Here is a 14,545-nt window from a genome sequence, read left to right on the forward strand (position 1 = left end):
CCCCCTACCTTCCACTCTCTCTAAAAATCAATGGAAAAGTATCCTCGTGTGAGGATTAACAACAACAAAAAAAGAGTCTTATTATAACTAAAGTTAATTTTTGTCAAAAACTTTCTTAGATCTTCTGACATGTATCCTTTAATTTGTTAATGTGACAAGTTATTTTCCTATTGTTTGTTTTTATGCTAAATAATTCTTGCATTTGGGGGCATAAAAACTTTATAAAAATGCGAAATTACTTTATTTTACTAATACTTTAAAATATTTGCATCTATCTCATGAATAGGATTAGACTGTGATTTTCTGTTTCACACTTTATCTCAGGTTTGGTATCAATGGCTTAAATAGTAAGAGTATTCATTTTCTCATTTTATAAGAAGTCCAAAAACAAAGAGTTTTGGGTTGATTAAATTAAAAGACTCAAAAGGGCATTCAAGGTCCCTGAGGATGAGCTCACACACTCAGAATACTTGGAGCCATCCCTCACAGTGATCGCTTCTTCCCCAGCCTCCTCAGGGCTCCCTTCACCTCTGCGTTCCTCAGGCTGTAGATCAGGGGATTCAGCAAAGGGTTGAAAAGGCTGTAAAACAACGATAGAATCTTCCTTTGTTCTTGAGAGTGGCTGGATTTGGGGGCCAGGTACATGATGATGGCACTGCCAAAGAAGAGCCCGACCACGCAGAGGTGGGAGGAGCAGGTGGAGAAGGCCTTTCGGCGGCCCTCCCCAGACTGGATCCTCAGGATGGCAACGAGGATGCGTGTGTAGGACACCAGCACCAAGCTGAGGGGCCCCACTAAGACTAACACGGAGCCCACAATGAGGACAGTCTGGTTGAGCCTAGTGTCAGCACAGGCCAATTTGAATACTGACATGATTTGACAGAAAAAGTGGTTGATTTTTTGTGGCCCACAAAAGGGCAGCCTCAGAATGAGAGTAATGTGGACTAGAGCCAAGAGGAAGCTGAATATCCAGGAAGCGGCAGCCAGGACTGTGAACACTCTCCAGCTCATGATGACAGAGTAATGGAGGGGGTGGCAGATGGCCACGTAGCGATCATAGGACATCACCACCAGGTTCATACACTCTGTGACAGCAAATGCCAAGTACAGGAAGGTCTGAAGAATGCATGGAGCAAAGGAGATGGTTTTCTTCTGCATCACAAGATTTGCCAGCATCTTGGGAACAGTGCTTGAGGCATAGGACATGTCAACGATGGCCAGGTTTGAGAGGAAGAAGTACATGGGGGTGTGCAGTCTGGAGTCCAGGCAGATGAGCCCCAGGATCACCCCGTTTCCCATCAGGGTGAGGCTGTAGAAGAGCAAAAAGAACCCAAAGAGGAAGATTTCAAGCTCTGGGTCAACCTGGAAGCCCAGCAGGATAACTTCTGTGATCCATGTCTGGTTGCTCCCCATGTTCTTCTGACAGGTAAATACAATGCTGAACTTAGAACAGAAACTTCAGAGCTGAGAAGTAGAAAAGGAAAAAGATGATATGCTCATACAGAGAGAATTTATACCAGAAGCCACAAATCAGTAATTCATGGATTCAATCCAGCCCACAGTCCTGTAATGCTGATCTGCAAATGTGGCATTTGGAGATATTTTAAAACTTTAGATATTGACCAATATTAAAAATTTGGAGATTTCACATAAAAATTGGGGTCTTGGGCCGAAACCGGTTTGGCTCAGTGGATGAAGCGTCGGCCTGAGGACTGAAAGGTCCCAGGTTCTATTCCGGTCAAGGGCATGTACCTGGGTTGCGGGCACATCCCCAGTAGGAGATGTGCAGGAGGCAGCTGATCAGTGTCTCTCTCTCATCGATGTTTCTGACTCTCTGTCTCTCTCCCTTCCTCTCTGTAAAAAATCAATAAAATACTTTTTTTAAAAAAAATTGGGGTGTTGGGCTTCCTTTAAAAAATAAAAGCTTTGATACTCCTTGGAAAGTATTGTAAGCAATAATCACCTGAATATAATGAAGAGACAAAGACAGGTCACTTACCACTAATCTGTTTTTTCCCAGAAATTGAAGCTTAGTGGCACTTAATTTTATCATTGCACTTACGCTATTGGTTGTATATTTAGTTTTAAGTAAAGAGCTATGCTCAAGATGAGTTCTTTAGTTCTCCTCTACTAGGAATACATGAAAATTACAGGTCAAAATATAAACTGCAAACCCAAATAGACAGCCAGAATTTAAAATGAGACAATTCTTCCACATATCAGAAATAAATCAGAAATATGATGACATGCTCCCAGGATGAAAGCAGAGAGTCATACCTGGAACTCAGCTTGGATGGAGGTGGGGTACCAATATGGTTCGTTGAACCTAAGCACTGGGTCTGGGGCCATAGAAGGAGGTATAGAACAGCTACTGGGCTGCTGGGTAAGCTGACTATAAAGAAGTCAGTATGCTTGCTGCTCTCTCATTAAATCACCAGAGCCTGAGACACTGTCATAGGACCTGATTCTACACTAGGGGGCGCGAAGCCAAGTAAGGAACAACAAAAACTCAAAATCACATGACAGGGAAAGAGAAAAGGTTGAAAAAGCAAATTAAAATCAAGTAAAAGAAAATTTGAAAACACACAAATTTCATGTTAAAGAGGAAAAACAAAGTAAACAATTAGAAACTTGAATTTATTCAAGATGCAATTAAATGCATAAAAATATAGGATGTTTCAATAAATTTTAAAAGATATATTTACTAAAATGCTTATTACATTACGAAAAATAAACAATGTAGCCATGAAAACACAATCTATAATAATAAAAGCATAATATGCTAATTAGACTGGACAGCTGAACGACCTTCCAGACAACCTTCTGGACAACCTTCCAGATGAAGCCAGGGCTGTGAGGGCCAAGGCAAGCCACCATGGCTGCGAGGACCGAACCCCTTGCATGAATTTTGTGCATCAGGCCTCTAGTCAGTGTATAAAAACAGATTAACTACAAACCGTGGAAATGAGAATATAGCCACAAATTTTTTTTAGAAAATCAATAAAGGGAATAATTTCTAGATCTAACATTAAAGCGGGAGGTAATATACTGGAAAGTCAAATTTAAGTCCACCCAGGTTTTAATACAGACAGACAAAGGAATACACTTTTGAAAGTGTAGTTTAGAGACACAAATAATAGGCTGAGAGGCTAAACTTAGATATTATGAAGTTTCTAAAGCAAAAGAATAAAGAAAATAGTAAAGAAACATTATTTGAAGAGATTTATCCAAAAATATTCCAAAATTAAAAATAGACATAAGTCCTTAACTTGCAAAAAACAATTCCACTTAATGAGTGCAATAAAAATGATAAAAGTGCCCTCAAGCAAAGTGAAGAATTTTTCATAACTAAAGAGGACATACATTTTTAAATATATATACTAGGAGAATAAAATCTATAATAATAAAAGCATAATATGCTAATTAGACCCGACATCCTTCCGGATGAAGCCAGGGCTGCGAGGGAAGCCGGTGCCAGTGGGAAGCCAGGGCCGGCAGCCAGAGGAAGGAAGGCCTACTCTTGCACAAATTTCATGCATTGGGCCTCTAGTAGGATAAATAAAAAATAAATTCTCAATGAATGTAAATTCTTTTATATGTTTTTTATTGAATCTTTTGGGGTGTCATTGGTTAATAAAATTATATATGTTTCAGGTGTACAATTCTATATACATTATCTGTATATTGTGTTGTGTGTTCACCACCTCAAGTGCCCTCCATCACCATTTATCCTCCCTATCTCTTTGACTATTGTCTATCTTCCATTCTCTAAACTTCACTGTGTCTACACTTTATGGAATACCTATTCAAACAATGATGCAGTCAGTCAACCTATCTTATGTCTCTTAATTAATTACCCTTTCAGATATTTTTCTCTTTTGCTGTCTTCACAATGTTCTAGACATTTCATAACTATAGTCTAATTGTACAGTTATTCTATGACTGACACCAGGTTGAAATTTATCCTATCTGCTTCGTTATTTTTTTAAATTTAATGACTTTATTTTTGCTTTCCAAAATTTTTAAGTGGATTCTTTTTACATCCATTGTTTTGTTTGCTCCATTATATTCCTTTATTATTTCATGAGGTTTATGATATTTAATAGGAGCTATAATTTCATTTGACTCTTAAACAGTCTTTGTTCAACTATTTTATATAATTTACTTTTTCCAGGATTAAGAGGAAATAGTAGCCCGGCCTGCATGGCTCAGTGGTTGAGCACCAACCTATGAACCAAGAGGTCACAGTTCGATTCCTGGTCAGGTCACCTACCCAGGGTTTCAAGCTTGATTCCCAGTGTGGGGCGTGCAGGAAGGAGCTAATCAATCATTCTCTCTCTCTCCCACTCCCTTCCTCTCTGAAACCAATGAAAATATAACTTTTTAAAAATTTTGCAAAAAAAAAAGAGGAAATAGTAAAAGTTATCAAAGGTAAAATACAATTATATTTACAGGAACAACAATTCAACTGAAAGTGACTTCTCAACAGCAGGACAGTCTGAAGACAATAAGCTACTATCTTTAATGTGCTAAGAGGAGTAAAATGCTGTTCTAAATTTTTATGTTGTCGAGAATAACCCTGAATGAACTAGGGCAAAGTACAGCATTATTAAATATGCAAATAAAAAGGTACTGAGGACCTAAAGATCCTCAGTCTACTAATAAAGTATATTCTTCAATAAGGATAAAAATGAACCCACAGGTAAGTCAATATATGAAAACAATATAGAAACATAGTTTGAAAATTATTTGGCAAATTTTATACATATAGGCTATAAAATAATTACTATGGTATTTTAAAAGGATAAAATTAAGCCTTTTGAAAATAATAAGTAAATAGAGGGAGGGATGTTTGAGCAGTAAAAAGTGTAAGATTCTCTTTTTAAGTATTTTTTTAATATGTTTTTATTATTTTAGAGAGACAGAAAGGAAGAGGGAGAGAGAGAAACATCGATTCATTGCTTACCACATGCACCCCAACCAGGAATCAAACCTGCAAACCTCAGCATGTGCTCTGACCATGATTATCTCTCTCTCTCTCTCTCTCTCTCTCTCTCACACACACACACACACACACACACATACACACACACACACACATGTTAAAAGTGAAATTTAAAAAAAAAAAAACATGTGAGTGACAATGGTAGCCACATAATTCCATTCTAGGATCTGACACAGGGTCTCCCTGGGATCAGGCCAACCATCCCTGGGCAGTAAACCTGGAATACTGAATCAGGAAAAGCTAATCTGATTCCCCTACCAGCTTCACTGAAACAAGATAAATTCAATGGCATTTTTATCACATCCCTATAGGATTGCTCCCTGCCATGCCTTAACTCCTCCAAAGTGGGCAGCAAAGAAAAGAAGCCCCCGTGTTCGCCCTTTCCTGGCTGGAGGATATTTCTAGGAGGTGGGAGAAAATGGTTCTTAGCACAGGAAGAAAAGAAAGAGAAAACTGTAACACCTCTGGCTTCACCTTCAGTTGCAAAAGGGGGCAACTATAAATGTGCCCAGAGAGGGGTTCTTCCTAAACCTGAGGATTTCTGCCAGCCTTATGTCCTGCTCTTCTGTAAATCATTAAGCAGCTCACATACAATAATTTGCACAAAGGAGGATACTCTTTCTGGTATTTCCCTCGAATTGGGTTTGAGAGTACAGGAAAACTCACAGAGAGAGGAAAGGCTGGAGCTGAAGCGCCTACTTCCTGAAGCCGGTCCAGTGGCTGACAAAATCCCACACTCCCTTTCTGTCCTGACCATGAGAACAGGAGGCAAGGGCGCATCGCCTAAAGCCAACCCATTCCCCACACGTATACCTGTGGAGTCCAGGGAACAAATTACAAAGCCTCCCACCACTCCAGGTCTTCCCAGGGTAGGACAAACCTGCCCCTCTGCTCTTGACTTACAGACTTATAGCTCTGTTATCTGAGTGTGAATGAGTGTGTATGTGATGAGTGTGAATGACTGTGTGCGTGTGTGTGTGTGTGTGTGTGTGTGTGTGTGTGTGTGTGTGTGTGGTGTTTATGCAGAAAAGCGAGAACTCAGGAAAAATGGCAGGTTACCCAACTCAGAAGGATCTTGTCATGAAAATTTAACAGGCTTCAGTAGTGTCTTATGGTGATGTCACAGTACAATCACCGCGTATTTGGACTTCTGAGTAGTTGATCTTGAGGCTGTGCCTGCCTCCACACCCCCTTGAGAATGGTTTAAAAGTTTCATGATGTGATGTGTGTGGCCCCCATGGAGCTTGTTAAAGCAAGCACCTCAAAGGACTGTGTCCTCCCTAGGCAGTAAACAGTCTTTGCCTGCTGAAAGTGTTATTGTGATATAAATTCTCAAAATTTTCCATTGCAAATATTTATTTTTACTTGGAAACTCATAGAGATTGAAACTTATTCTCTTATAATTGGGGCCTTTTAAGTGTTTCAAGGGCACCAAGTTTGCTGTGTTGAGATCTGAAGTCAGTGGGCACTGCTGTTTCACATTGATGTGCAGTAGTAAACATTTACCTGGAATACTGCATTTTGGAAAGAGGCCTGTCATGAGATATTAATTTATGTGCTATCAGCATATAAAATGTTTTAAAATCTTTGGGGCTGCTGAGGTCCTATTTAAAGTGTTTGTTCAGGAGAAATGCACAAAACCTTAATAATCTTTATCTAAGTATAACATAGAAGTCAACAGCGGAAGTCCCAGATATAACACAAGTAATGGAAGTTACAAAAAAGGGCTTCAAATAAGCATGATTTATGTCAAGAAAGGGAAACAGATATAAAGAATGAAAAAATGTATATTTCAGTGAAGTATTACAAAACATCAAATTATTCATTCTGAAATAGCAAGATATAACATCTTATATTAAGAAAATATCAGATAAATATAACAGATGGCCCCAACAGAGAGCAAGACCAATGAACCTGATTAAAGATTAATAGAAAACTATCAAAAAGGCATAAAATGAAACATGGAGTTGAGTCAGAATGATACCTTGTCTTGAAAAGTGCTAAAAAAAATATTCTAACATATACTCAAGAAGAAAAACAAAATGGGGACAAAGCAAATTTTGACAAAATTATTTCTGAAAATTTCCCAATTATGATGAAGGATACGCTCTCATAAAGAGAAATCTCAGCAAATCGCAAGTAGGATAAGTTGGTATAAAATAATACTTGATCATATTATAGTGACATTTCTGAAAACCAAAGATAAATATTTTTTAAACTCAGAGAAAAAAATTTATTACCCATTACCAACAAGAGTCATTCCTTTAGCTGGAAAAAGATACATCCTGTATCTTGCAGTATAGGCCTGCTGGCAAGGAAGATTCAGGTTTGGTTTGGTTGGTTTGTTTGCTTACTTGTTTTATTTTTTATTTTTGTTTCTGTCTGGGAACATGTACATTTCATCTTAATTTTAGAAGCATATTTTTCTGTATATAAAATTCTTGATTGAGTTATTTTTTCAACACTTTACAGATATTACTCATTATCCTCTGACCTCCATAATTCCAACTGAGAAGTCGTCATTTTTATTATTACTATACTAGAGGCCCAGTGCATGAAATTCATGCACTGGAGGTGGGGGTCCCCTCAGCCTCACCATCTGGGATCTCCCGCTCCTTACCACCCACCTGCAGTGGAGGCGGGAGAGGCTCCCGCCACCACCACTATGTTCGCCAGGCATGATCCCCGGCTTCTGGCTGAGCAGTGCTCCCCCTGTGGGAGAACACTGACCACTAGGGGGGCAGCTCCTGCATTGAGCATCTGCCCCCTGGTGGTCAGTATGCATCATAGCAACCAGTTGTTCAGTCAATTTGCATATTAGGGTTTTATTATATAGAATTTCTTATGGTACTGGAGGGAGGACCCAGGTTCACGAAGGCATCTTTATCCCCTTCCTTACATATGGGAAGGCCTCATCTCATATGCCCTTTTCAGTCATTTCAACCTGGGATCTTAGAGACTGAAAATGACTTTAAGCCAGGTACTGGCTTCCGATCTCACCATGCAGTTACTGATGCCGCCTCATTTTTATTTTGTCCTTTGGGAGTTTCATTTACTCTCTTGCAAACCTAGTTACCATTTAAAAATTATGGTTTTTAGAATATTTCATCCAGTATTTTTAGGTGCTTTGTCATAACATGGTTTTCAGGATAGCTTCTCTGCTGTATTGCCTATTGTTTCTATTCTAAAATTCCTAAAAACTAACCTATCTAGAGAGGGAGTCAAATAATTGCTATTTCCCTTTGCAAATAGTACTTGATGCCCATAGAGCAACAATGTCCATACAGATTTTTTCTTGTCTCTACATACTCAGATCTATAAACCTCAATTTAATTATTGCATAGACTTTCTACTTTTCAAACTGTAATCTTCAAAAATTGTGTATTTCTGTATCATATATGTATATTTATTGTATAGAAAATTCATCACAGATGAATTTGAAAATTCAGATAAGCAATAGAAGAAAAATTTTTTCATAATTATCACTGTGAGTTTTCTCCCAACAATTGGATGACATATGGCATTAGTAATCTTCCTTTTTTCACTTAATATAAATTGTAAATATATTTCAAGTCAATAAATATACAACAAAAAATAAAGACAACAAAACCTGACTTTTAATATTCTTTAATATGCACGTTCTATATAAATATAAATTTTACCTATCTCCTAATATTGGAACTCTAAGGTGTTTTCCATCTTTATAAACAAACTAACCTACCTAGAGAGGGAGTCAAATAATTGTTACTACAAAAAAACACTACAGTTAGGATTCTTTCATAGTTATTTCCTTAGATGAATTATTTACATTGAAATTACTGGATCAAAACTAACTTGTGGTGCTCATCTCCTTGCTATTATGTACCAGATTGCTCTGTGAAAGATAGGAGGCTCCAGGCCCTCATCAGCACTGCATGGCATTACCCATTTTCTCAAAGCTTTGCCACAAAAAGATAATAAAATGGAAAGCATCAATATTAATTGCAGATAATTGTGTCTTTTTTTTTTTTACTTTAATCCTTATTTCTAATGATATTTGTCCTGATAATTTGAGAAGCCATTTTTAAAGTGTTCTGCAAATGCTTTAAAAAAAAAAAACTTAAATTTTATGTTCTAATCAGTTTGGTCTTTTTTTTTTTTCTTTAAACTCTTAAAATACTTTGGGGAAAAAACTTAGTTGTTAAAAATACTTCATGTAGAGGAGACATCCAGTTAAAAACTGGAGGTTTAATAAGGAATACTGAAATGTTAATTGGACAAGCAGTTTTCTTTCTAAGAAAGTTAGTTCTCTTTTCTTATTTACCATTGTGAATACATTATCATGTAGTCTTACAGAGAAAGCCTATTTGCTGCTAGAGATGATGCTGACTTTCTCTGTTTTTTAAGGCATATCTATTCATATTAACATGGAAGAATACTCACAGAGCACTATTAAGTGAAAAACTTAAGATGCATAACTGTATGCCAACTACAGTAGCCAACCTTTCAGATGACCCCCCATTCATACCTTTGTGTGATCCCCTCCTCTTGAATTTCTCTGTGTTTTTGCAACTGATTTAAAAAATGAACATAAATTCCTCTAAAAAATTCTAAAGTTGATAAATTAATTAATATAACTTATAATGAGTCATTTTAATGTCATAGTTAAATAGCCAAGTACATTTTATTAAACAAAAAACTGACCAACTTGAGGCAAACTTCTTCAGTCATTCCAAATTCTGCTTTTGACAGCTAAAATATAATTTTTGAGCCCATACCAATATAGAAATCATACAATTCAGGCCTTGTGTGAAAGACTTCTAAATTAATCATGTTTCATTAATAAATCACGATCTGTTTCTCTGGGACTTAGCCCTTATAGTTCTCACATTCTCAGACCTCTCGACCTCCGTTCTCTGGGACCCTCACCCAATTATCCCAACTCAGCCACCACTGTGACCAGCTCTGGGCTCTGACCTGTTCGGCTTCACCTGGAATAACCCGAGAGCACCTCACTTCATGTCACTTCCCATGCCTCTTGCTTCCTGATCCAAGGCTTTCCTTCTGCCCCTGGGGAAAGTCACCCTGGATTACTTAGTGGCCATGATGTACATGCAACTTGTACTGCGACATAAATAACACCCCATGGAGTGAAACATTCCTTTTTCCAATGGGAGGTCAGAGTGAGCCATTACCTTCTTCACTTTATCTCTTCCTGATGTAAGTGTCTTAAGATACATGCTGCTAGCTTGGCTGGCGTGGCTCAGTGGTTGAGCGTTGACCCATGAACCAGGAGGTCACAGTTTGATTCCCGGTCCAGGCACATGCCTGGGTTGCAGGCTCGATCCCCAGTGTGGGGCATGCAGGAGGCAGCTAATCAATGATTCTTTCCCATCATTGATCATTGATATTTCTATCTTTCTCTCCCTCTTCTTTCCTCTCTGAAATATATATATATATATATATATATATATATATATATATATATATTTTATTTTTTATTTTTTTTTTAAGTTACAGTGACAGCCCTGACTGGTGTGGCTTAGTGGATAGAGTTCGGCCTGCAGACTGAAGGGTCCTGGGTTGGATTCCGGTCAGGGGCACATGCCCGGATTTTGGGCTTGATCTCCCGTGGGGGGCATGCAGGAGGCAGCCAATCCATGATTCTATCTCATCATTGATGTTTCTATCTCTCTCTCCCTCTCCCTTTCCCTTCCTCTCTGAAATCAATAAAAATATATTAAAAAATAAAAAGTTACAGTGACAGAAGTGAGCCAAGGCAGGCTGCTTTTAAAAAAAAACAAAACAAAAAGATGCATGCTGCTGAAGGCCTCTCATCAGATCATCCCATGAGGTGGAACAGTTAGTTGTTTCTAACACCACACAGTGACCAGCATCAGTAAGTCACCCTGGAACTTGCTTTCCCTACCCTTTTGTCTCACTCCTCTTTTTCCTCATTTATAATTAAATGTTGGTACATAAGCTTTTACATCAGGTTTTAATGGAAGAGCCCAGGCTACTGAAACTACTGAAGAACTCAGCCTAAGATGTAAGGGCATCCATTATCTGCCTTTCTGGAAAAGTAAAAATTCTGCCAATTAACATATTTTTACGTTATATGTATTATATACTATACTCTTACAATAAAACAAGCAAAAGAAGAATGTTATTAAGAAAATCATAAAGAAAACACTTTACAGTATTTATTGAAAAAATCTGCATAACAGTGGACCCCTGTTGCTCAAGGGTCAACTGTATTTGGCTCACCATTGTCTTACCGTCATTATCTCCGCATGAGGAACATAGTAAGTGATGAGTAAATGATAGCAATAATGATATCGGCAGCCTATCAGACATTCAAGCCAAAGCAGATTGAAGTCTAGGGCATTCATAACCCAGAACTTTCCTGAGAACATGCCCAACAGAAATTATTGCATCTGTCCCCCAAAACCTGTGTGCAATAACATTCATGGACTATTTATTATAGCCAAAATTGTAGAGAACCCGAAATGAGATAGATAAATTGTGATAGGTTTATACGATGTAATGCTACGAAACAATTAAAATTAATCAGTAGAGCCACGTGTAACAACCTGAATGAATCTTACATAGCAATGAGTGAAAAAAAGGAAAATAAAAAAGAATGCACATTTTGTGTGTGTAACATATATATATATATATTATATATATACTATATATAAAATGTTTGCAATTTTGAATTGCATTTATCCGTGTACTTTCAAATACTATTTCTTCAGAGAATTGATAGTGTAAATGAAAGATTCTTTCAGTCATTTACTTCATAAATTACTGGAAATATTGGCAATTTGTATAACATAAAAGGCTACTTTTTGTAATAGTCCTGCTTTTGTCTAGTATAGTAGAAAATCTCATTTTACATTGTCTCATTTATGTCACAGTCCTTGTTCTTTAAAAATGAGGAATGTATGTAGAAGATAATATGAATAATTACCATTTATTGAGCTCTTATTCTAACTCATGGATTCTGCTAAGCATTTTGCAGAGTATTTCCTTTTCACAACAAACTGTGAGCTTAGTACTAGTGAATTTATTTTACACATAATAAATCTAAATTACAAAGAATTTAAGTATATTGTAAAAGTTTGTAAGTCTAGCAAATGGCAGAACTCTGTAAAAAATAAATAAATAAATAAATAAATAAAATAAAACCAGCTTTATTTGAATTCAAAATCATGGGTTTTTAACCATTGTTTGATCTTGGAGTAAGGTCTACACAACAGACTTCCTTATAAAAGGGATGCTTTGTAAGAAAGAAATCCATACATTTTCCTCTTTAAAAATACTTTTCACAAAACAACATTATTTTGAAAGTTAAATATTCCCCTTTGATACAGTTTAAGTATTCAGAAGGCTTATGTCTCTTCATATATCCTTTCCCACTACTTCTTTACTGTGTTCTATCACTTCAAAATTACTAGTAAGTGTTGGAGTTTCATGTTTGATTAAAATGGTTATTTAACTTGCCTCAAACCTCTTAATTTAAAAAGCAAATCATATCTGACCATTTATAGCTTTAGTAGCATTGGTCAACTATTCATCCCAACAATACAATCTATTCTTATTTGCCAGAATGTTGTCTCTAAGTTTTGGTCATTTTCCATAAAGACAATTGACCAAACCAATGAGAGGAAATGTATAATTCTTCCAAGGACTCTCAGCTACTTCCATTCTGCTCTCTGCCTCTCATCTCCACGATCTATGGATCTCTGCCTACACTCCAGAAGCAGAGAAAGACAGCGACCAAGAAAGCTCCAATATGTCTGTATATTTTTAGCATGACATCCTCTGGGGTTTTGTTCTTGTTAGTTCCATCACAATCACATCCTTAATCCTCTTTTCCTTAAAGTCATGGCTCATGCTCTTCCTAATTTAAGTTGATAATGCCTTAGAAAACATCACTAACTCTCATAGAAATATGCAGGAACATACTCAAATATTTTAAATGTAGATAAATTTTTGAAGATGACAGTTACCAAATTTAAAATATTTAAATAACTACTATGTAATCGATCTCTCTCAATGCCTGTATTCTGCCGAAATCTTGTTTTATTCTACATTTTGTCTGCAAGTCCTGATTATGGAATATATAAATGTATTCCCTCATATGAGAATATTTCACATACCATATTAAAAGTGTGTGCAACATACAGATAGTTGGGAGAGGTTTTCACTTTCTGTGCAGCACTGAGGAAGGAGGAAAGCAGAATGGCTTTCTCGGGAGGGAGTCACAGGGAAATTTAAAGATGAAAAGGATGCCTTAGAGCATGTCTGTGTATCTTGTAGATACTGGCTGACAGGAGTCCTCAGGTCCCTTTAAGCTCACTTGTTTCCTGATCCCATAAGGCTTTCATGAAGTTCTCTCCTTTTCCAGCACCCTCTTCAGAGCAGCTTTGACATCTCTGTTCCTCAGACTGTAGATCAGGGGGTTAAGCATGGGGTTGAAAAGGCTGTGAAAGAGGAGGAGATATTTCTTTTGCTCCATGGGGTCCCCATGTGGGGACCCGACATACATGATAATGGCTGTGCCATAAAAGAGTCCAACCACGCACAGGTGGGAGGAGCAGGTGGAGAAGGCTTTCCGGCGCCCCTCCCCTGACTGGATCTTCAGGATGGCGCGTAGAATCTGAATGTAGGATATCACAATGGAGGAGACTGGTCCCACCAACACAGACACTGCCCCAGCCAAAACCATAATCTCATTCATGTGGGTGTCTGCACAGGCAAGTTTGAGAACCGCTAGAATTTCACAGAAAAAGTGATTCACTTTCTGGAGTCCACAGAAGGGCAATGGTAAGAGTAGCACTGTATGTACTAGGGCCAGGAGGGCCCCTAAAGTCCAGGAAGTCACTGCCAGGGTGGTGCAGACTCTCCAGCTCACGAGGACAGAATATCGGAGGGGGTGGCAGATGGCCACATACCGATCATAGGACATTGCCACCAGGAGAAGACATTCGGTATGAGCAAAGGTCAAGAAGAGGAAGGTCTGCGTCATGCAGCCAGCAAAGGAGATGGGCTTGGCTGGACTCAGGAGGTTTACCAGCATCTGGGGCACCGTGTTGCAGGCATAGGACATGTCAACAATGGCCAGGTGTGAGAGGAAGGAGTACATGGGGGTGTGCAGTCGGGAGTCCAGCCAGATGAGGCCCAGGATGACCCCATTGCCCAGCAGGGTGAAGGTGTAGAACAGGGAGAAGAGCACAAAGAGGAGCATCTGAGTCCTTGGGCTGAGGGGAAATCCCAGCAGGAGGAACTCTGTGACCAAAGTCTGGTTTTCCCCCATTTTCCTGAGAAAATGACAAGGGTGCTCATGTCTGAATTGCGGGGGGGGAGGGGGGGGCGGAGTGACTAACTTGGTGGATATGTGCATTGTTTCTTTCCTCAGAAAATATCTCCAAGGATAGGTTTGTCTGTTAGTCACTTACTACGTGAATACTATGCATTGCAAATGACACAGAAGGAAATTGTTATTCACTGTGATAAACTAAACGCTAGTATTCTCTTACAGTGTTCAGTGAATCT

At 38.2% G+C, this 14,545-nt stretch overlaps 1 protein-coding gene across 1 annotated transcript; it reads right to left on the minus strand.

Annotated features, from left to right (window-relative positions):
- Positions 1 to 483: 483 nt before the first annotated feature.
- On the minus strand, positions 484 to 14,306 carry LOC308527366 (olfactory receptor 5V1-like; the record flags this gene model as incomplete). Its single annotated transcript, XM_081102664.1, has 2 exons — positions 484 to 1,419; positions 13,383 to 14,306. The coding sequence occupies 2 exons, from the start codon at positions 14,304 to 14,306 to the stop codon at positions 484 to 486; spliced, it is 1,860 nt and encodes a 619-aa protein (XP_080958790.1).
- Between the last annotated feature and the right edge of the window lie 239 nt (positions 14,307 to 14,545).

This window comes from Myotis nattereri (assembly GCF_964212035.1).
Source record: "Myotis nattereri genome assembly, chromosome: 11".
Taxonomy (NCBI): domain Eukaryota; kingdom Metazoa; phylum Chordata; class Mammalia; order Chiroptera; family Vespertilionidae; genus Myotis; species Myotis nattereri.